Genomic DNA, 24,662 nt, shown 5'->3' with positions numbered 1-24,662 from the left:
TCTCCGGAGCGATTCAACGGATTGATGAAATTTGGCACAGATATAGAACATAGTCTATAAGAACACATAGGCTACTTTTTTTAATTCCGCGCAGAAACAGTCACGGGCGACAGCTAGTATAACATAATTCCTAAACTCTCTAAGTTACCCGCATCACACTTAAAGAAGGTATAATTCGGAAAACTATTTAACAAAACCGATAAAACCCAACTTCGAAACTCACCGATAACTCGAGTCCCTCGACCTTAGTCACAACGCTATTTTCCCATCATGTGTTACAAAAACTTGTTATCCTCATTCAATCAAAGTTATCCACTCATGCACGAACAAAGACGATATTGTACCACTACACTTCTTAAAGAAACTTCTGATATATATCAGCGTTTTTCTAATTACGCCACTTCACAAAGTAGTCGACTAACTACCATAGTTTTAATGCTTTTCATCAAAGCAAAACAGATTTATAGTTAAAGAGATATATAAATTTTCATGCGAAACTTGTACTTATATCTAAGGAACTTAGACAAAAACAGGTATTATTTGATTGCTTTTTATGTAACATTATGGTTCTCTCTTATATTTAATCTATTCTATATTAATTATAAAACAAAGCATGTTTTAAACACCTTCATAATGTAGTACGTTAATTAAGAACGGCTTAACTCACGTATAATCGTCCGGTGAGGGCACCGACTAGTTTCGGACCAGTCAAGGGTCCATCTTCAGGGCGAGTTTTTTTTAAACCCCGACGTGTCCGAAACTAGTCGGTGCCATCACCGTGAGTTAAGCCGTTCTTAATTTATTTATTATTACGTCTTATAAAAGTTTAAACAATTTAATGTAGTACGTTTATAATAGTTTGCATGAGTTGCAAGACGATTTCAAAACGCATATCATAATTGCGTTTTGAGTAAGGCGCTGCGTCGAGAAACGTTGTCCGTTCACCAAGATTACTAATGCACTGATTGTTACTGACCACTTGACGCAATAACGAACGCGAACCTTGGACATTAATACAATGTACTTAAACGGCGATCTTAAATATTAGAATAGACTTGATCTTTCTAGATAACTTTAATTAATAGTAGACGCTATTTTTCTATTGGTATCGATTTTAATTGATGGGACTGTTTTTGAAACTATAATATTGTATGATTAAAAAAACTGACAACTGAAATGACGGAAGACAGATGGTCCGCCGACCCCATAAAGAGTGAAATAAACACAGCGAGCTGATGATAGTTTTGATGATGATGATGATTTGTGATTCAAAGAATTTTACGAAATTTAGAGAGAAATCTTCATAGATACATTTCTAATGCACAAGCAGTTTGATTTCTATTCCCTAGACAGAGTTAAATTATACGTCTTCATACAATTAAAGGCGGGCCAATTTAAATGGCTGGCAACCGCGTTGGAAAATCTAAATGGGGCATAATTATCGTCATTTAAACGGGGGAGCAGGGAAAGTTCTGCATTCCCACCAAACACAGCCGCTCACGAACCGAAATTAAGGGGAGTATCAATTAACTACGCCGGTTGTAGGATACCCATCTTGTCCCATTCATTTCAGATATTCCTGAACAATCAATTTGAAGACTAAGGAATATCTTAAATGAAAATAAAAATATTAGTAAGAATTAAAATTATTAGAAAGAGCTCTTTTATTACTTACTTCCATGATGTCGTTTTAAAGTCGTTATCTTACAGGTTTTAGAATAGGTTACGTCGATTGCCCGTCACAATAGTGTCTCAAAGATTATGAGGCAAAAAGAAGAAATTTAGAAAGATAAAAACGAGACATTTTTGACAAAATCAATACTTCGCAAACTAGGTTTTTTGCGAGTTGAATTATTTAATATAGGCTTTTTCACGTCCTGATTTCCTCAAGACATTTATGGCTATCCTAACGCCGCCAGAACCGCGTTCATAATGAACAGAAAGGAGGTCACGAAACTATCCACTGTTTCTCGCAAACCGAACTGCAATATCGGCCACAATGTTTCAAGGCTGTATTATATTAATAAAATACATAATGAATCTCTCATTTTATATAAATATTCATAAATATTATTTAGTCTTTTAACATAATATGGGTAAGATTCGTGTCATATTATTTTTGCTTGTTACATTGATAAATATCAAAGAGTAATATAAAAATTTGGTATCACCGCCATCGCTCATTTTCCAGCCAAAGCTTAATTAGGCTTCCAATTCCCAGGCTTAAAATACATCTCTGCAAAATGGTCCTCATTATAAATTTAATTTAAAGCATTAGCCATGTGAGTTATCAACCTTTAGAAACTTCGTTCAAACGAATAGAAAATTAAATTCAAACTAAAATATTTAGCGTTAAAATTTTTCACCATAATTCAAATAAATCGAGCACAAAGCGCTAAATTTCCAAAACTTTCCAACAAACGAAAATAATAAACAGAAAAGGAAAGGAGAGAAAAAAAACAAGAATATAATTCGAGTCGGCGCCCCGCAGTATGCAACGAGTTTAAACCACTTCCAAAGAGTTGATTTATACGATAGTAAAACTTTGTCTTCATCGCGTGACCCCACGGCTTTACTTTAATTGCTTTATTGCATTCATAAAACTAGTGAATATCATCGAACAAGTTTAATCGACCAATTTTACGTTTGAAATTTCAATTCGCAAACAGAATTTCGACGTAATTCGAACAAATGAAATCAGGCAGTCAATCAATTCGAAGATATAATGACGTCACAGATATTAATAGAAAAATAAAAAATAAATGGAAACCGAAAAGGAACAAATCAGAAGACATTCGCTGTGACGTCACAATTATTAATAGAACAACGTTTTAAAATATATAAATAAATGAAAATCGAAAACAAAAGAACACGGTTAGAAGTTCTCAAAAGAAAATAATACAATGAAGAAGCAAACTCAAGAAAAATATCACATAAACAGTCGACAAAGCGGCAGCTTGCAGTACTTAGCGTCAAGTTTTTAATAGAACGAGTGCTAAGTGTTGCTAGAAATTCTCCAACAAGTTTTTCAATTCGCGTGCACTATCTCTTTAAATTACAATGCAATTTTCAAAGGTATACCAGAACCGAGTTCGGAGACCGCACTTCAGTCTCCCTGGAAACTCATCATCGTCTCCACAAAACTTTCACATAATAACAATTTCTTACTTCAAAAAACTTATCAAAAATACGACTCTATTCATTCCATGTATTTTCTACTTTATCATAGTGTGACTTTAGACATTTTATTAAGCAACTGGCAATATAAATAAGTGAAGATAACTTTGATTGATAAGAATACAAACATCATTGTGAACAAAAAATGTAGCCTAAAAGAAAGAAAACTAAATATATGAGTTTAAATATAGAATTAGTAATCAATAACTTATGTCTAAAATAATATGGTTATTATTATAGTTTTTTTTTTTTTTTTTTTTTTTTTTTTTATATTTAAAAAGTTAGCGCTTGACCACGATCTCACCCGATGAGGTGAAGATGTGGTCTAAAGATGGTACGCGCTAGCTTTGTAGATGCCTATTCACTCTACTCTTGAAGGCCCCCACATCGTACTTGGACGGAAAAACTGACGCCGGCAACTTATTCCAATCCTTAGCAGTACGCACAAGGAACGATGATTCAAACCTTTTCGTTCGAACGCGCGGCACGTCTACTGCATAAGGATGGATTCCAGCCGTATGTCTGAACGTCCGATGGTAGAAAGGTGCTGGTGGAATTATGTCGTGTAATTCCTGCGCACACTCCCCAAAATGCAGCCTGTAAAATTATTTATTTATTTAAATTTAGGTCTTGGTCACCGAACAACTTTTTGGCTCGCCTCTCCACTGAATCTAGTGCCGCGAGTTGGTACTTTGCTGCGCCTGCCCAGATATGACAGCAGTACTCCACACATGGCCGGATCTGTGCTTTGTACAGGGTCAAAAGCTGTCCCGGTGTAAAGTATCGCCGTACCTTTGAAAGGACTCCAAGTTTCCTTGCAGCTAGCTACCTTCGCCTTAGACTCTATGAACTGTCCGAAGTTAAGATTCGACGAAATTTCGACGCCCAGTAACTGCAGACAGTTGGTGAATTCGAGGGACACATTCTGGAAAGTGGGAGCTAGGGTGAACTCGCTCTTTTTGGCGGTGAATACACACGCTTGTGTTTTGGCGGCGTTGAATCGCACAAGATTGGCCTGTCCCCAAGATGAGACTGCCTCGAGTGTGCGATTAGTACGCTCTACCATGGCCTCACGTTCAGACTGTACTTGATCTCGACTGGTCCGACCTACCGGTAGATATCTCTATATAACTGTGCTGTCATCTGCATACCCAAAGATACCGGGAATGAGCAGGTCGTTAATATGCAGCAGAAAAAGAGTTGCAGAGAGAACGGAACCCTGAGGAACACCAGCATTAGTCGCCATAGTGTCAGACGAAGAACCGTCGACAACGACGCGAAGCGATCGCTCACTCAGGAAGTCCTTTATCCACTCTATCAGACCAGGGGATATACCGTAGGCTGGAAGCTTGCTTATAAGGCTGGCATGCCAAACCCTGTCAAAAGCCTTTGAGATGTCGAGAGAGACAGCAATGGCCTCCCCGTTCTTTTCTAGGGCCTCGCCAATTAGGTGAGTGGCATACACTAGAAGGTCTCCTGTCGACCGATTTCGGCGAAATCCGTATTGTCGGTCGCTGAGGAGATCATTCTGTTCTAGGTTCTAGTTATAGCACGTAACGAGCATCACGTAGCTCAGGTGTTAAGAACTTGACTTGTAATAAGCTGGTCCTGGGTACAAATCCCGCCATGTACCAATGTGTATGTTGATTTTCGATTTACGTATGTACATTTATCAGACATTCTTACGGTGAAGAAAAACATCGTGATACAATCTGCACATATCTGCAAAGAAATTCAAAGATATATGTGAAGTCAAGCAACCCGCATTAGGCCAGCGTGATTGACTATAGCCTCGTCACCCCTAACTTAGGGTAGGTTCAGAGCCCCTTAGTGGGGACGTTTAGTGAGCGGATGATGAATTAGTATCGCGTCAGCCGCTGTACAAGTATAAACAGTAGGCACATACGTTAATGTCGGGATGTCGTAGTCTAATCGTACCTTAAATATCATGCCGTAAAATACAATTTTATTACATACTAGTATTTGCCCGCAACTTTGTCCGCGCGATTTTTCAAATCGGTTCTGTAGTTTCGGTGCCTATTTAATGCATACAGACAATCAAACAAATCTTTCCTCTATATAATATTAAGTATAGACTAACAAGTATTTAAAAAAGTAATAAATAATGTTGACCTCGTATATTTACTTGGTGCAGGCAGGTTGCCAGACATGAAACACATCCGGAACGCAATCAGGAAGTTGGTGGGCCGGTTTTACACAGCTTACGTTTAATTTTTATAATTTCTTACCGTTTACATAAGGTTTTACGATCGAATTTAAACAACTCGCATGACTTGAAGAAATTCGTTTTACGATATTCTTGTAGGAAAAAAAGACCTGTAATTTTTGTCGATCATCTATTATTCGTGAACGTCTGAACAAATTTAAATTCCTAACACTATCGAGGACACGTTTAAGAACTATGGATTTAATGGAACTAGTATAAAAGCCATCACAAGACAAACAGTGATAGAGAGGAAGACAGTCAAAATAAATTAAAATATTTTACTACAATACAATACAATGCAATACAATACAATACAATACGATACAATACAATACAAGGAAACACTTGATCGCTCAGTGCAGTCTCCATGCATACGTTAGGACTACAAATTATTTACCTAAATACAACATTAAGATATAATTCTGAGCAATATGGAGATGGTTCTAGACAGCGAGTTCGCGCAATGAATAAATACGTATAATTGGAATGCAACAAATAAAACCATTAAATATAAAACTACCGACATCTGAAGGATGTATTCAATTGTAGTACGGATTTGCGTTTCAGCTCATCTAGTGACCATGAATTTGAGATAATAAATGCAGTTGTTTGACTTAATATATTCTAGGTCTATTTGTATCTTGATACGGATCTATTGAGGGTCAATTCTTAGTTTGGTTTTATTTAATTTGATATATACAAAGAAAAAATCTTCGGTTATTTAAATTAGCACAAAATAATGTTAACTAAGAACCTAGGCCAAGATCTGGCGAATAAATTAAAATCAACATCAAATTAAAAAATGGATCCACTAACGTTGTATAAATAAAATAAAAAAACACACAAAAAAAATATCTTTCGTCTTGAAACCGCATCTTACACGATAAAGCTATGAAAATAGGTGACGACGTCCATCCGGAAACGTGTACCAAAATGGCGGAGCGCACAAATAACTTTTATGGGGCAATTTGCAACGAAGTTGTGTCATCAGTAAGACCAGTAAATCGACGACGGGGAAACGTAAAACTGCGACGATTACGGCCCTAGAGACAATAAAGAGCCTGTATATGATGTCTCGGCGGTTGAACAAGGCAGCACCACACATGACGCACGGAGAACTTTACCTGTATCATATTATTCGCTATTAATGTTTCGTGTGTCGGAGGCCTAATTTTAGTTCTCTTTCCCTTCCCACACTTTTCTTATTAGGAGAGGATGGCAAGGTGGTTTCGGCGGAAGAGGAGACGCATAGAAAATGGAAATATTCTCTTTCTGTACGTCCCCTTCTCCATTGATTACAGGTAGGCAACGCATCTGCTTATGGGTGGCGGTCGCTTCACTGTATCTTCAAATTCAGGTGGCCGTTCACTCGTTTGCCACCTTTTGATATAAAAAACTTGAGAGGTGTCAAGGGACACCCGGATGGAACGAAGTTCCTTTCAATTAATTAGTGAAGGAACCAATGTTTATTCTATGAATAAAAAACTTAAGTCTTCACAAGAAGTACATTTTATTTCTATGAATTTTCGTTATATATTGTCACGTCGTTGCCATGGTGAAGTAGCGCTCATTCGCCTATAGCAAAAAGTGTCGTGACAACTTTTCGTAAGAATTTTTTCCGTCTAGCCCCCTTTCACAACGCGCGATAAGGAACTTCGTTCCAATAAAAGTTAAAAAAAGGCTAAAACGTTTCGTAACAATGTATTCAGATGCGGGGGGAGGGCACTGCGCAGCGCATCGATGACCTTGGGCTAAGATATATGTATTAAGAAAGAAATTTTTGTAAAGAAGCAAGTAATAGCAGTGACATCCATAAATTTTAGTTACACCTTGACAGATTTTTTGGGTCTGAAATGTCATTCAGTCACTTCTTTTAATATAATACTTAACATCAAACAAAGTTTCTTTATTATATTTTTCAGAGATCATAATAACCTTTCATCTAATATTTTACCAACTTTAATATCAGAATTAAAACATGACATTTTAAAACCGAGATTCTATTCCTCTCCTACTAGAATATTGAGTAGCCGAAATTCAGATTTAAGCACTTAAAACTGCCATTAACAATTTAATAGGTGACTGTACAGAGATCGAACTGGCTCGAAATGTAATTATATGCGAACGTACGGAATGAAATATCACTAGGCTAAAAGCTTTAAGGCTTACAAAATTAAATGCCCTTAATCTGAACAATGTTACATATCATAAAATATTAAAATAACATTTTCCCGTCTGTCTAAAGTCGATTAAATGAAATTAATTTTCGTACGGTTTTTACCCATAGACTGATTCATCTAGAATTTTTCAAGTATATTATGAAAATTCACTAATAATCTGCCACAGATTCCCATATATAAATAGATACATTTAGTAACGATTTAGGGCCTTCAAGAAAAGAGCGTACACCTCCCTTAGTGGAAACGCATCTGAGGTCGGATCGTGCGTCAGATCAATAATTATTAAACGATTAATCGATGCTCGTTTGCCCCTTTTATATAAAAAAAAAACATTAAAAGAAATATAGCCCTAATTCAGTGGTATAAAAACTTTGTACTTACTTTTTTTGGTTTCTCATAAACCAAAACATACCAAATGATGTAAATAAAATTATATATTTTTCCGAAATTTCGATAGGATTGTCAACCCTGCTTACCGCATAAAATTCGAAAAGTTTCAATGAAAATAGTTTCGGTTGACTTTTAAATTGTCAAGGATCTGTGCGGCCGGCGGGGCTGCGGTCGTCTGTCTACCAATGAGACAAGTTATTACATCGCGCGACAAATCGTAGGGCTGAACAACTTTAATGTAATGCTTGTCATCGGTATATCATATCTCCAATTCACAACTCAATAATTGGTAACTTTATTTTTTTTTTGTCTTTCTGTTGTTAGATTACAAGTTATTCTGTAACTAACAACACTGGCTATGATTCTACATGAATAGAAACTGCGAAGAACAAAGATATTAACAATTTTTATAGTTAGAATCCGAAAACATTTCAATTTATCAAGTTATCAGTAAGTTTTAAGTTATTATATCTATCTATATCACGATATAAATGTTATAATAACTTTATTTACACTTTATATAATTTTGAACACTAAATTAATAATAGTATGTAGGAACTTACATGCGAATAAGACGACATATAGGTTACTAAGTATGAAAGTAAAGTTATTAACATACCAATATTACCATCTTACCAATATTATAAATGCGAATGTTTAGATGGATGGATGTTTCTTTGTAGGTATCTCCGTAATGGCTGAGATGATCTTGATGAAATTTAACACAGATGTAGAGCATAGTCTGAAAGAACACATAGTCTACTTATTAAGTTTTTTTTTAATTCCGCGCGGACGGAGTCTCGGGCGACAGCTAGTAAAACAATCAAATCAAAACAAAACAACAATCCAAGTAAGGTCGAATATTTTAAAAAGGTAATAAATTTAAAAAAGTATACAATAAACCTTGACGTTTGACAACGTATAAAGGTAATTACCTAGTTGAATTTAAGTATTACTATGCCGTAACAACACAAGGTCAAACGTTCACTGCCGGCCGACTATTACACAATATTTAACATCCGTCTTATTTGCATCTACATGTCCGCAATGTAACACGTCAGATTTTTTTAGTCGTTTCACTAAGATGGTTAATTAAGACCGTCGAGATAAAAGTTACATAAGAAGATAAAAACTACCAGTTCGTATTTTATACGTATCATGGGGTTTCTAAAGAGATAATCTCTGTAATATATTACGTGATTAGATTAATAATAATATATAAAAGATTTTTAGTTGAACTAACCATTCAAATCATTATAATGATTTGTAAATCACTTGAATTTTGCATTGCACACTCTCACATGACCGTAGAGACGTCTCCATCCAGAATTGGAATAGGAACAACATTATTATTTATAGAATGATGCTCACTGGGCCTTAATTATCAAAGCCCTATTAGTGGCAACTGCAGCTGTTAACCATTCACATTAGAAGCACCGTAAATTGCAATCCTTGTCCCAAGACTAGATGATACCTACTACTACTGGAACAAACGGAGAAATATGAAATACGTATAGCATGAAGGGGGCGTTGTTACCGTTTTCCATAATTGAAAGACTTACTGTATATAATAATATACTCACCGATCGAAGTGACATAGTATTTTTTCCCATTGGACCGATTGATCAGGATCAGCTCAATGGAAACATCCGAAAAACAGAAATAACAGTATTTTTTACTATAAATGATTCGGTAGTATAATTCCGATTAAAGGCAGAAGATATCAAGATATCTTATATCGTGTGTTATAGATTTTAAATTAACATACTTTTTGACATAACTTTTTCAGATGTTATGACTAGTTTACATTATGTACATTAAGACAGTAGTGCTGGCCTAGCATGAACTGTGCGCGCCTGTTAGTGTTTACACTATGCTAGTACAACAGCGCTGATTTGGAACACTACTGTTCTACTGTGCTGGCATAAGCCATCAGCCATTATGTTATAATAAACATCCTTTTTAAGAATATCAACATCGTTACAAAATTTGTTTTAACTTAAAACCTCATTTCTCCCAGATCTCGTACAAGGTGAACGAGACTCGTTTATATGCTAAAACGAAATATTGTTATAATCTTAGGCAATTTCTAGAGTTCGTTGCACGAAAATTTAATGTTCAAATTCCCGGCGTCGAGCGCCACTAAACGACTAGTAGATAAAGAAATCGTTAACCTGATTTCAGGAGAAAAACCTCTGGTTTACTTTCAACATCTGCAGTATCAAAAAAAAAATTAAAGCTTGCTCGGTTCATTAGGATGAAAAAAATAAAGCTAGTTTCTTGCTTAAAACCTTTTTTGTGTAGTAAAAGAGAGCAAACAACTGTGTCTTCCGGATCATTTGTTAACTAAAGATTTCATCGCTTTTCTTAACTATTTCTAATGATTAAAAATGTTAAATAAATTTCACATTTTTTTGCACCAAACGCCGTGAATATTTTAACAATATAAAGGGTAAAGATTGGATTGTTTGTTTATATTCATTGAATAGGTTCCGAAACTACTGGACCGATTTGGTGATATATGCTACATATATCACTAGATTTTTCCGGCAATAGTCCGAGCGGACAAAGTCGCGGACAACTGCTATGATTTTAATATTAAGGCTTAAATTATCTGTTGCTAGTGACCAATAATGGAAATTCTAATTTATTTTTCAATGTGAACAACCTGTCAAGTGTTAGCTAAATTAAAACGAAAAAAAAAACCTAGTCCATTTTCTTTCATAAATTCAATCAATCGATCACAAAGCTGGCATCCAGCCAATGAGCCAAGCATTACAGTTATCATATATCGTTACGAAAGTAAACTCATGAATCGATCCAAAAGTCACATTACACTCGAAGACCCAAACTTTCCGACAAGTCATATTCATGACATGTATATCCTAAGTAAAGCTTTTGCAAAGTTTTATGTCACAATGACGTGACATGTCCGTTACACAAAACATTGATCCAAGTTCACTCATGCCAGACATGTTCATTGACTTTGTTACAAAATACTTATAATAAAGGTGATGATAAATTAAATATAAAATAAAGCGAATTAATACAGTGATATTTTTTGTGTTTAATTTATTTATAAAGTGCTTATTTTTTCCTTTAATATGATTAACATTGTGGTATTCGATAAGGAATACTTCCGGGATCATATTTCACCAACGTGATCTAACAATGGTTTATTGTTTATCTCACTTAATATTATAAATACGAATGTTTAGATGGATGGATGTTTGTTTGAAGGTATCTCCGGAACGGCTAAACGGATCCTGATGAAATTTGGCACAGGTGTCGAATGTAGAGGGGAAGAACACATAGGCTCCTTATTAATTTTATTTTTAATTCCGCGAGGACGGAGTCGCGAGCGACAGCTAGTATTTAATAATCCTTAATAGTCATAAAAGTAAAGGTGTGTAGGCAAAACTGAGAATTGTACAGTTTAACTGACAATTCAACTATTGTCTGCAAACGTTCTAAGTGAATTGGATTGTACAGTTAAAACTGAAGATCTATAGCATGTTTAACTTTACAATGACAGACCAAAAGTTAGCCCATACAATTAAAATATTTCAAGGCCATATTAAGTTAAAAATCAGTGCAAGTCAAAACACTAATGATAAAGGACAATTTACAAATCATCATCAACTTGTGTCAATCCACTGTAAGATATACGAGTAGACCTTCCACAGCCTTGCACACTATGCGGTCTTTTATTTCACACTAAACACATTTTTCTTCAAATATTGTCTTTAGATATCAAAGCGAGGTAATATGTGAACACCCTTACAAGGAAGCTAACCTGTTTTAGGTCATTTAACACGAGATACATTCCCGCATCGGAATGACGGTGTGTGGAGTTTTATCGGCAAAGTTGAGCTATACGTGTGCGGTGGAGCGTTCACAACGCCACTTCTCACATTCTGCCCGCATATAGCTGTGCTTTATCACGTAATCAGTAACGGTTTAGCTTTACAAGCGCCCTGGTCATGATTTCTACAGCGCCCCCTTTTTTTTTACTATTTCCAGGGGCGGAGGGGTTAACAGGGTTACATGAGACTGTTTAGTTTGTGAACATATTCATTCCCCTGTGCAGTCCCCAAATCGCGCCCTACCCTTGCGCCGGCCCTGCACGTAATGCAAATTTTAAAATGACCTTAACAACTAACAATCACTATAAGTACGACTTAAACTTTATTACACTTTCATTTGAGAACTAGTCAATCTATGGGCGATCACTTCGCTACCAAGTGGCCGCTTGATTGTTCTTTGCGTAGTTTTTTTACAAATAATACAAATAATTACAAGATAAAAAGACTAGGTATGAGGCTATGTTCTATTACTACTAATAACCTTAAACTACGCTACGTATTTACAATATTTGATAACAATTCATTCATCCAGCGAATCTAAATTCTAAACGAAGTTGTCGCTTGTCAAAGGGAACAAATTTATCATAGTGATATCATGGGACGAACTAATAATTCATATATACACTAATATATTGGAATATGTAGAACATAAAAATATATTCAACAATAAAAAAATTGATTATGTTTCAGCAAAACCCAGATAAAATTACATATGAGATCAACGGTTTTCCCATAGGAAATAACTAATTTAAATATACTTTGTAAGTAATTTCCAGACAATTACATGTTTAAACTAGGATATCGTTTATTTATCGTTAACTAGCTTTTACCAGCGACTCCGTCCGCGCGGAATAAAAAATAGAAAACGGGGTAAAAATTATCCTATGTCCGTTTCCTGGTTCTAAGCTACCTGCCCACCACACATTAAGTTAAAATTTATACCCTAGTTCGACTCAACGAAAGGTCTAGATCTTGCCGTGTGGTGAAGACGTCGATTAAGAAAATTACATTGGCTGTTGAACACTACATCGAGATAATTACAAAACAAAATATTTTTTCTTGAAACACGTCAATATCAGCGAAATCAGTTATCACACATGCGTAAATTAAGCAACATTCAGACTACGTAATTTCGTTACCAAATCGAGACGTCATCTCCCACAATATAACATTAATGGGTCACGAACAAAGCGACCCCCCACTACCCCCCTACTCTCACAGGCACATACACAACGGAGACAATAGAATAAATGCGAGCCGCTCTAATTAAGGGCGACAATGGAATACGTTAATTATTACATAGGTCGGACTTTTTTCATCGTTAATAATGTAAGGTTCAACAAAAAGCAGTACATTTTATATGAGTCCTCTCCTAATAATGTTAATTGGACATTGTTAACGTAGAAAAGCGGTAGGCATTTAGAAGTTTTACTTATAATGTAAGTCTAAACTCCATAAAAAAATATTTTATTTTGACCCACATTAAATCACCTGCGGCAAATAGCAGCTCATACTAGAATTATTAATCTATAGGAAACCAATGGGACATTGATTTTATTTAGACTTGGATATAATTTTTTGCGAATTGATAATAAACCTTCTACAAAACGAATTTTCACACTCAATCTAAAACTTATATGAATCCTTTAGGCAATAAATTCTGAACAGATTATAAATATTAATTAAATTTTACTATCATATCATATTATAAATAATATTAAGCTGTTTTTATAATAGAAAAAATCTCATATAAATTTATATATTATTCTACCAACTAGAATTTATACACAAAATCAATAGAAATGAGAAATTATAACAAACCAATCTAAACAATCTTACATTTATAAAGCTGATAATTCAATCATTAATTTATTAAAAACAGACATGTTTAAACAATTTAACACTAACTTAAACAAAATGAAAATAAAAAAAATAAAATAATTATACAATAAAAGACATTGTGAACCAATAAAATGTGTAAATAATCTCAAATTTCAACTGATATCAACTGTACATTATCCAGAAGTAATGTCACAAACAACTAGTACTTAATCATTGCATATTTCATCAACTAATTCCAGCTTAGCATGATTTAGCTTTCAAAGTGCAGGCTCACGGCGTACTGGCCTTTAATTCACGCCCAAATCCACAAATCTAAAATTCACATTGCCCCAAATGATGACGCTGACTAATCATTCATTAACTACTCATTCAATGCTGAAATAAATTTCAATTTAACCCAATGCATTACTTTAACGGTTATTCATCATCAGTGAGTAAAAGCTGCTTTTAAATGGCAAATTTTGGAATAACACTTTTAGACATTTAAAATTATATTAATGTACAAAATATGACAGAACATAAAGTTTTTTTTTATATGGCCACAAATAAAATTAAGGATAAACTGGATTGTTATTTTTGTTCTTATCTCTAACAAATTTAATATTTTTCCTTATTATATGACCTTATAAACATAAAAAATAAAACAACTGTAAAATATTATAGGCAAGGTTATTCATATCATTTCTTGAATATTACATTTTTAAAAAATAAATTAAATATACCAACATTGCATATACATTATAATCAACTATAAACACAACTACACATAGTTTTAACTAATTTGTCTGTTCAGTTGAAACTTAAAATCTGTAGCGCACTTTATCATCAAACATTGTCCAGCAAACTATTACTCTGAGAGCTATAATACAGCATGTAAAATAACATTTCAAAGAAATTTCTAGAAAATAAATACTCTCTGTATTTATAAAATACCATATTAGTTATACTCGCTGAAAGTTGTCATAGTTATTTAATCATATAGAAGGATAACTCATATTATCAATCTTAATACTAAAGGAAGTAAGCAAGGAAGTTTTCATAGCCGAACCATTGTTCAATTATTCAAATGAATATCAAAGCAGGCTGGGAACCAATAGAAGAGTAGTTAAATACTTTACTATAAGAACTAAAACAATTACCTTTGTCTTATAATTGCCAATGTAAACTTTTTTTGTATCAACCATTGATATTAGATCAATGCTACAATGTCATGACTTCAAAACTATTCCCATCACATTTGGTACAGTTATGTGAAAGAAAATCTAACAGTCTTGATACTTTATTGCTTTTAGAAAAAAGCCATACCATCACATAAAAACAAATCAATTACTGCAACTAGCTGTTTGTACATTGAATTCATTCTACTGCATTTTAGCCTAAAACACTTGGGAGAAAATATGAATGAAATAATATGTCACTCATCATTTACATATACAAAACCACATATGCAAAAAACATTACCCTCCTATGTCAGTAAATAGTCCTTCAAGAAACAAGAGATTTATGCTTAAGGGTCCTCCGTTATTCATGTATAATATGTATAATATTTTATTTTTAAAAATTCTGCCTACCCTTTTGAGTAACAGGTGTGTTACTTTATTATTATTTAAGCTATTAGGAAAATGGAAAATCAATTTTGAATGCTAATCTATATATATAAAAGAAAGTCATGTTAGTTTCACTATTTATAACTCAAGAATGGCTGAATCGATTTGAATGAAAATTGGTGGACAGGTAGCTTAGAATTAGGAAACGGACATAGGATAATTTTTACCCCGTTTTCTATTTTTTATTCCGCGCGTACGGAGTCGCGGATAAAAGCTAGTTAAAAATAAAAAAACGGCTAAGAGAATATTTCTTACTAAAATATAAGAGATTCCATTCAAAAAAATATTCAGTAAAAAAAAATTTGCAATCGCAAAAATTTATTAAAACAATATTATACAAGGTGAGTAAAGTGAAAGTGAGTGAGACAATGTATTATTTCTCAATGACCTCAATATTCTCTTTGACAAATGTGTGGCAAAACTGTAAAGCATATCAAATATAAGTATCAAATTATTATTTGTTACAATATCTATTATTATAAAACCACATGTGTTGTAATATTATGACCAATCTGGTAAGTATTGCAAAACTATTTGCAAATCACTAAGCAAAATTAATGTTATTTTTATTTATAATTCTTTCTCATCAATTATATGAACCAAATCTTACTAATATTATAAATCAGATGGATGTTTATTAGGAGGTATCTACAGAACGGCTTGACGGACCTTGATGAAATTTGACATAGATGTAGTCTGAAAGAGTACATATGCTTCTTATTAAGTTTATCAATTCCGAGAAAATGGAGTTGCCGACGACAGCTAGTTTGTAATAAATTATTAAAAGATGCTTAATTAATTGTAGAATTATATAATAAAAAGCAGTTTCTAGTGGTTACCTATGTGGATATGTATGTGCCAGTGAGCACATGGTTAACCAACTGTGGGTGAAAAAAGTATTAGCAAGTTTGCATCCCACACCCATATTCTTTTAGGTCACTTCAATACTTGATCATATGTTTTGTGAAGTCTTTTGCAAAATTACAAACTTCCAGAAAGTTTTAATAGCACTATAACAGCTCTATAATATAATAAAATTCACTAATAGACATAGGAGCACTTAAATTTAATGACCAATGTCATTAATATTTTATTATAAGTAATAAGAATTTATAAAGCATAATTTATAATTTATGTAGATTTGGTAAAAATTGATAACAAAGTAATGATATAAATTTCTAGTAATAAAATCATGGATATAAGAAAATATAGTATAAAAAAATAGTAATTACTAATAATTCATTCATGACCCTAAGATATGGTATTTCAAACACAACAGCTAATCATATGCTACTTAGAGAAACAATAAACAAAAATCAGCTATTGTTTGTGTCCATTGTTTACATAAGATTTCATTCACAGCTCTGGTGAGTAGTTGTTGTTTTTAATTACTTTAAGAATGAATATGGATATACAGGCATCGACAAGTAATTGTTAATATTGTATTTGCATATTAATGCTTGCTGAAGACTGAAAAACTTAAAGTAGGAAAATTATGTTCAAAAATGTCTTCTTTATCCTATATAACAATACTAATATTTTCTTGGCTACTAGAGGGCAATGTTCTCTATAGAAATAAAAAACAAGTAGGCAGCAGTGTTGTAACACTAGTATTTTGTTGCCCAGGCGGTACTTCCTCGGTTTCAAGAACAAACAACTTTCGCTAGCTGTAGGCATGCGCGTAAGGATCCGGCGCGCACGCTGCTGCCAGCGCCAAATACCCGTAACCAATCGCTAACACCATTCAAACGCGCCACGTCTAATTTATTTCCTTAATTCCACAGCCCCCAAAATCTCAAGCTTACAAATATTTACGTTCTATCTATCGACACTAACTACCTAAATCAAAAATATTGAGACAATGTTTCAATTTCTTTTCAACATTTAACGTGTTTTTGTAAAACCAACTAGAGTAAAAAAAGGAAATACTCACCGATATGTTTATCACACGAATCCCAAACAATATAAAAACTGTCACTCACACGTTAGACACAAACACACTACTTATTCACCTCTTGACATCTGACATGGTTTAAAGAAATTAACAAAAAAAATACACATATAATTCACCGATATCGTAGAAGCAAAAGTGTTAAAATAAAAACAATACAGTATAACAAAAGTTGTGCAAAACGATCGCAAAATAACGATACAAAACGTAAACAGCTGCCTACTTTGACAGAACCGTACACTAAACTGACAAATGTAGCTGCCAACTGTAAAACCACTTTCGCTTTCAGAGTACCAACATACAGAATTAAGTGTTTTGAATAAATTATAAAACAACTTGATGTGATTTAACTTCTAATCTCATATTTATTAACTTATACAAACAATTAACTATGAATTACGTAATAAATGTCAAGTTTCCATCGAACTAAAGTTTTTAGTAGTAAAATAGTAATGTCTAGACTTGCTCCCACTTAAACTTAATAAAAAAGTAAGTTAAAATTTATCGCATTGTTTGTTTTTGATATTTAATTTTAAGAAGATTATGTTTAAGATTCCCAAATGATATTGTATAGGTGTATTCTGACTATTGAAGACTTTTACTAATTACTACTAATACAACAAAAAAATTAATTTGTTTTCTGAACTTTTATGATATTCATGAGTATTATGAATTTCCGCTGAAGAGCCTATTTCCCTTGTATAGACAAATGACTACACAAGAAAATATTTATCTTCCTTTTCTATCTATATACATATATTTAAGCCCAAAATCTTTGCATTTAATAAAAAATCAAACCATGCTAACGTTAAGTTTCTTGCCTTTTAAGTTAATTGATTACCAAGATAAACCAAAGGGAACACATTTAAGGTACAAGTTTATTTATTATTAATTTTTTTATAAAAAATTACTGCACTGAAAAAGTAAGGAATAGTACTATAAAATATCGTTATTATCAAACTTGTTTCACGTACACTGTAAATACACTATGATTTACTTATTTACTAGCAACACTTTTAAAATGTCATTCTGTCATTTTTCGTCACCATCGTCAGCGCAATCTGTCAGTTATTGTGTCGGGATCTTAAATTTATTGCGTTTTGTGTTGAAATATAGACACAAATATTTCCATTGTGCTACATAATATTTATTTTGCTAAAGTGGCGTATTAAAATCGCAACCAATGCCGCAATTCGAAGATAATCCCTTTAGTGATCCCACCATAGACAATCCGTTTTCTGTAAGTGGTATTTCGATTGAATTGTAATTTGTTATCATTATCAATATTTGTCTTATATTTTATGTATTTTTAGGATCCATCGGTGCAGCAAGTGGCAAGAAGTACAACAAATGCGACCCGTGGCTTGGACGACTACAACCCCTTTGACGGACAACAAAATGCAAATCAGGCTACGGTATACCACTTATTAGTCATGATAAATCTAATGAAGTATGATATTAATCCATATTAGGGATCGTATTTTGAAAGTAAAAATACGTTTTACTCATTCTAAAGAAACCTTTTGAATTTTATAATATTTACCATTTGTACAATGTTGAGTGGATTTATCTAATGGAAAATGCTATGCTATCCATCCTATTTTGACTAAAAAAATAATTATAAAAGAAGGTTATTCATATTTACTTGAACAATGTTTTATGTATACAATAACTGTTACTCTTATCTTGAAATTCTTATCTCCCTATGTTAGGGACAATGTTTCGGTTAATTGAATTTAGATAATTACTTTTATATCTTGTTTATAGGTAATTAATTAGAATATGAATAGTTAATAGAGTTTTTAAAAGAAAAATATCAAATGATGACCTTAATCCTGTACTGATCAAAATTATCCTTCTCTAGTGTACCTACCTTTTAAACCATACTAGAATCTATCTAGATTGACATCAGCTAAATAGCTGATGTAAATTATTTTTTTAATAATTTTTACATTTAGTTTTGAATTCAACTTTGAAGTTGGTGACTTCATTGAAAAACTACTTATAACCACTATAAATAAAAGAAAAAAGTAAGTTTTTTTTAATTTCAAGGTACAACAGCCCACACAGCCTGCAATAATGCAGGCTGTGTCACCACCCGCTGGCCAGTACACACGACCGGCACAACCACAGCAATCACAAGCTCCACCACAGAATTTCACTACTGCTGACTTTCAAGTGAGTAAACTCTGTGTTTAAACTAAAAAAATACTGTAAATTTACCAAAGGCACATATGAACTTAGCAACATATATTAAACAATATGTATATTATATATTTTCTTTTTGACTTTGTTTCAATTTGATACTAAAGCATAAATAATTTTATTTAAAAAGTTTGAGTAAACAAAACTAGTAATATTACATATTGTCAGTGATGTTTAGTTGGGAATATGATTCAGATTACATATTTTAGAAATGTTTTCAATTAAAACTTTACAATATACACAACATTAAATTAATGTAAACAGTCTGCATTAATTTATTTATACTCCATAATTGTTTCAAATCTAATCATAGTGAGACAGTGAAATACAATGTAGTGTTACTGTAGGCAAGGCTGGCTTGTCCATCAATAATATTTACATGGTAATAGGTAGCTTTCAATTAAAAAAAAATAATTAGTAGCCTATGTGTTCTTACAGACTTTTCTAGTTCTACATCTATACCAATTCATTGAGGTCCGTTTAGCTGTTCTGGAGATACCTTCAAACATCCATCCATCCATCTATCTAATAATATTGACTAAATTACTTTGCCATTTAATTGATTTTGTAATCTCATAAAATCTTCAAAATGTAGAACTATGCAATATAGTATGTTGTGACAACTACCACATTATGTATCCAGAACATTTCATAATATTCATCATCAGCTCACTATACATTCCCACTGATGGGCTCGGAGCCTACCCCAAGTTAGGGGTGACTAGGCCATAGTCAACCACGCTGGCTCAGTGCAGGTTGACTTCACACATATCTTTGAATTTCTTCTCACATATATGCAGGTTGCATCACTATGTTTTCCTTCACCGTAAGAACGTCGGATAAATGTACATATGAAAATCAATAAACACATTGATACATGGCGGGATTGGAACCCAGGACCTGCAGATTGCAAGTCAAGTGTTTTACCCCTGAGCCACTGACGCTCTTCACAATATTATTTAACATAAAATATTAAGAATGACAAGCCAGGTTTGTGATGTATATAACAGTCAACTGTTAAAATGCATGTAAATTAATTCACTTTTTGCTTTTCTCGAACAACCTGCACAAAAGGAGTTAAAGGTAAACGTCTCACCTATTTCTGTTCATATATCAATTATTTGATTATTTTTATTATAATCAGTCCAGTCCATCAATGCCATAGTTTCGTAATAACTTTTGGGCACTTCACAGATTATATAGAATAACTGTAGTTTTGATATTTGCTTGTTGTAACTTTAATCACATAAAATTGCTTTATTTTTTTTATACGTTGGATTTTTAGAATCAACCATTTGTAGTTAATTGTTTTTAAATGACCAATTTGTCAAATGCTAACGATTTAAATTATTGTACAAACAGGAAGTTGATAAAACTCAAACTTTTTGAAACACATATTTAGTTATGAAGCTTATCAATTTTATTATTGTTTCAAAATGTATACACATTTTGCGGTTTGTACTCGATAGAGTTGGATTACGGATATTCTAACTTTAAAAAGTCAGCCTTTATAAGCGAGAACCCAAGGTACTGCAATATTTTTCTCGCTGATAAAAGTTTTTCTAACCTGAGTTTCTCGCTCATGAAGAAAGTCCATCGGGACCATACTAACATACAGCTTATAGAGATTTCCCGCTAATCCTTGTTTGTTTGTTTTTATTTAATTTAAAATCATTAAATTTGAGATTAAAAACAATGTAATATTGGTTTGCAAAAAGTAAATACATAAGCTATCTTGTTTACTTGGAAAGTATATGTTATCAATTTAGTTTATAGATAAAGTACAATGTACAGTCATTGCTTTGTTTTTCTGATAGTGACTAAATTGTAGAAAGTATTATCATCAAGATTATTGTTGGGTTTTTTTATTTTATAGTAAAGATTTTTTTAAATCCGTTCAGTATTTTCGGAGCATACTGAATGCTAACAAACTAATCAGCTTTTATATATATCATACCGCAATTCACTTGAACACACTTTTGAATTGTAATACATAATAATATGGAATACTTCATTCTAAAGCAAATAAAGCCAATGGCACAATTTAGTCATGAAGTTTAATTATAAAATTACCAACGCGTAGGTTTGACCTCTAATGTCCTACGAATGGCAAATCTTCATATTACCAGTCTATTTCAAACATACACTCAACAATGTCTACACATATTCCTGTATCGAATCAAGTTAATATAAACAAAAAGGAACTTCCGAAACATGTTAATTTATATGAAGAAAGTGTAAGGGAACTCGAATTGCAGCGGAGGCAAGAGGAACTGGAACGGAAAGCGGAGGAACTTGCTAGACGGGAGGCTGAACTCCGCGCAGGTTCCGCTGGTAGGAGGAACAATTGGCCGCCTTTGCCCGCCTTCTGTCCCGTCCAGCCTTGCTTTTATCAAGACATCAACGTTGACATACCTCTAGAGTTCCAGAGGATTGTTCGTCATTTATACCATTTATGGATGTGTAAGTAAATTTTTTATAACAGAGCTAATGTTATTTTTATTTAGCGTTTGTGAGGTTTTTAATGATTAAAGTAAACTAAAAGACTTATTAATTCTATATTTTATTTTTCATTAATTCAATTTAAAAAGCTTTCCCTTTACTCTTAATATGAATTCAAACCTATCTATTAAAAAAAATCACTCTTGTTTCCAGTCCATGCGTTGGTGTTGGCTCTGAACATTATCGGAGCAATGTCATTGATGATAGCCGGTCAAGGTTTTACGATATTTGGCCTGTCCATCCTCTACTTCGTGCTGCTGACTCCATTCAGCTTCATCTGCTGGTACCGACCTATATACAAGGCGTTTAGAAGCGACTCCTCTTTCAATTTTATGGTCTTCTTCTTTATATTCCTGTTCCAAATTATTATAACGACGGTGCAGTCGATTGGATTCAGCGGTGGAGGCTCGTGGTGAGTTGTTTTTTGTGTATTAAAAGAATATGAAATATAGCAAGTGTAATAAACCTATAGAATAAGAGTGTAATTTAAAAAAAACATGTGTTTTTTTCGAAAAATTAAAATCAAAACCATTTTTAGAATCACTTGTTACTTGAAATGTGTTTTTTACAGATAGAATTACTTTAAGTGATAAAGTAACTTCAAAAATTTCCCTTTTATTATATTTCAGTGGACTCATCACTAGTATATCTGCGTTCGAGGTGAATGTGGGCGTAGGCATCATCACCTTGCTCGTCACCATCGGCTTCATCACCTCGGTAGTTGCTGACGTCATGCTTATGGCAAAGGTAATTAATAACTTTATTAGTGTTTTTAACTTTTATTATAATGTGACCCCCTAGATTGTAAATTACTTAGCGACCTCTTAAGGGGTCACTTATACCCGGAAAGTCAAGGTACACAAATCTAGGTTACCATTAGTCCACTCTTTACCTAGGGTCAAGAAAGTATTTTAATACATCATCAGTTCACTATACATCCCCACTGAGGGGCTCGAAGTCTACCCTAAGTTAGGGGTGACTAGACCATAGTCAACCACACTGGCCTAGTACGGGTTGACTTCACACATATCATAGAATTTCTTCTCAGATATGTACACGATGTTTTCCTTCATCGTAAGAATGTCGGATAAATGTACATATGTAAATCGAAAAACACGTTGATACATGGCGGGATTCAAATCCAAGACCTGCAGATCAGTCAAGTTCTTAACCTCTGAGCCACCGATGCTTCTTTTAATACAATTACATTCAATTTAACTCATAATAATCACAATAGCAATGCAAGAAATCTCATCTGTTATCCATTAGGTGGTGATTTAACCATTTTTCTACATAATCAAATTAAAAAAAAAACTTCGGATCGATTATAACTTAGTTTAATTATTACATGTTATTAATATTTACTTTCTTCGTACAGGTACATCGTATCTACAGATCTACTGGTGCGTCTCTCGCTAAAGCACAGGCGGAGTTCACTACGGAGATCTTCCGCAACCAGCACGTGCAGACTGCAGCATCCAGTGCTGCAGCTGCAGCAGTCAATGCGCAGATCGCCAACGCCAATTCTAACAGATACTGAACATTACGAGGTGAGATTACATTGAAAAAAAAAAACTAGAATGTAAAAAAAAATTATGGCTTAAAATCTTTTTTTTCTCCGAAATAGTAGTTTAATGTGTTTTTTTTTATTCGCAGATACAATTGGACTTTAACAGCATTTATCACTTTTGAAAAGTACATAACGTTAATAATATAATGTATAGAGATTCATATTTATCTTAATGAAGTGCTCTTTCTTATTTTAATCACATTTAACAATTATTTCATTGTAGTATTTAATATTTAACAACTATGTACTTGTTTAAACTGAATTGATGTGATGTATTTCAAAGTGTACGAACCTCCATATTGTGACGTCACAGTTCTTAAATATATAACATAAAAGAATCATTATAACACAAATAAAAAATATAGTCTAATTGATAACCTTCTTTTTGAAGTCGGCTAAAAATATTTATTTGCCAAGAAAAAGAAAAAAAAATTTTTGAAGCGAGTTTTGACAGGTCAAGGTCATTGACCGATACATTCATTTTTGAAACAGTATTTTAATGAAATGGGATTTAAAAAAATACGTTGTAAATTTGATGTTAATTGTTTGCTCTTTCCTTGTAGTTATTACATTATGTTTGAATTATGTAGCATTTCCATTTCAAGACGTTTTTTAATTTTAATTTTTTTTTAATAGAAATGATTTAAAAAAATATAAATAGGTTTTATTTTTTGACAGCCAAAATGGCGTGTGGCTGTGTTCTATTCTTTATTTTAACATGATAAATTAATTTATTAAAATCATTAATAGTAAGTAATTAAACTGAAAAATAAATTTCTTTGGAAAAATTCTTAAAATTTCGAGATTATTTTATTTCGAAACTTTATTAAATATATTTTGCGCAATATTTAACCTAAATATTAGTTATTTGCTAGTTAAAAATAGTTGTTTTTAAACGAGCTTACTTCAAATGCTTTAAATTTAATTCTTCATAGCTAATCTTTTTCTGACCCTTGTCAAAAGTAATTTTAAAAAAAACAACACGATTTATTCATATTGAAGTCTATAGTAAGGACAAGTATTTTTCTTAAATATCGAATTTATAAAATACATTTAATGTTATAATTGAATATTAAAAAAATCATCTGCACTCTGATATCGTATTTTTGAAGCATGTCATCTCAGAATATCGTAGAAATCGCTGC

At 32.9% G+C, this 24,662-nt stretch overlaps 2 protein-coding genes across 4 annotated transcripts in view; one reads left to right on the top strand and one right to left on the bottom strand.

Annotated features, from left to right (window-relative positions):
- Positions 1 to 17,469, bottom strand: part of LOC106709159 (furin-like protease 2) — a 193,127-nt gene extending 175,658 nt beyond the window's left edge. The window contains exon 1 of the mRNA XM_045682868.1: positions 17,223 to 17,469. The gene's annotated coding sequence lies outside the window, so the exon portion shown is untranslated. The remainder of the gene's footprint in view (positions 1 to 17,222) is intronic.
- Positions 17,470 to 18,274: 805 nt separating this feature from the next.
- Positions 18,275 to 23,873, top strand: LOC106709158 (secretory carrier-associated membrane protein 1). Of its 3 annotated transcripts, XM_045682826.1 has the most exons (9): positions 18,275 to 18,480; positions 18,554 to 18,655; positions 19,293 to 19,418; positions 20,520 to 20,528; positions 21,704 to 21,908; positions 22,101 to 22,359; positions 22,577 to 22,694; positions 23,326 to 23,497; positions 23,604 to 23,873. In XM_045682826.1, the coding sequence occupies exons 1-8, from the start codon at positions 18,424 to 18,426 to the stop codon at positions 23,485 to 23,487; spliced, it is 1,038 nt and encodes a 345-aa protein (XP_045538782.1). In that variant the 5' UTR covers positions 18,275 to 18,423; the 3' UTR covers positions 23,488 to 23,497; positions 23,604 to 23,873. The 3 variants fall into 3 exon arrangements, with proteins under 3 accessions (XP_045538782.1, XP_045538783.1, XP_045538784.1); XM_045682827.1 differs by lacking the exon at positions 20,520 to 20,528; XM_045682828.1 differs by lacking the exon at positions 18,275 to 18,480 and having other exon boundaries at positions 18,577 to 18,660; positions 19,295 to 19,418.
- Positions 23,874 to 24,662: the final 789 nt, after the last annotated feature.

This window comes from Papilio machaon, chromosome 20, assembly GCF_912999745.1.
Source record: "Papilio machaon chromosome 20, ilPapMach1.1, whole genome shotgun sequence".
NCBI classification, from domain to species: domain Eukaryota; kingdom Metazoa; phylum Arthropoda; class Insecta; order Lepidoptera; family Papilionidae; genus Papilio; species Papilio machaon.
This window is presented reverse-complemented; position numbering and strand designations above follow the sequence as displayed.

What these genes read in the sequence shown, in the direction of transcription:
- LOC106709158 (XM_045682826.1), top strand. Translation starts at nt 18,424, where the DNA reads ATGCCGCAATTCGAAGATAATCCCTTTAGTGATCCCACCATAGACAAT. An exon ending in TTCAGCGGTGGAGGCTCGTG is followed by an intron (nt 22,360 to 22,576) that starts GTGAGTTGTTTT and finishes ATTATATTTCAG; the next exon opens with TGGACTCATCACTAGTATAT. An exon ending in ACGTCATGCTTATGGCAAAG is followed by an intron (nt 22,695 to 23,325) that starts GTAATTAATAAC and finishes TTCTTCGTACAG; the next exon opens with GTACATCGTATCTACAGATC.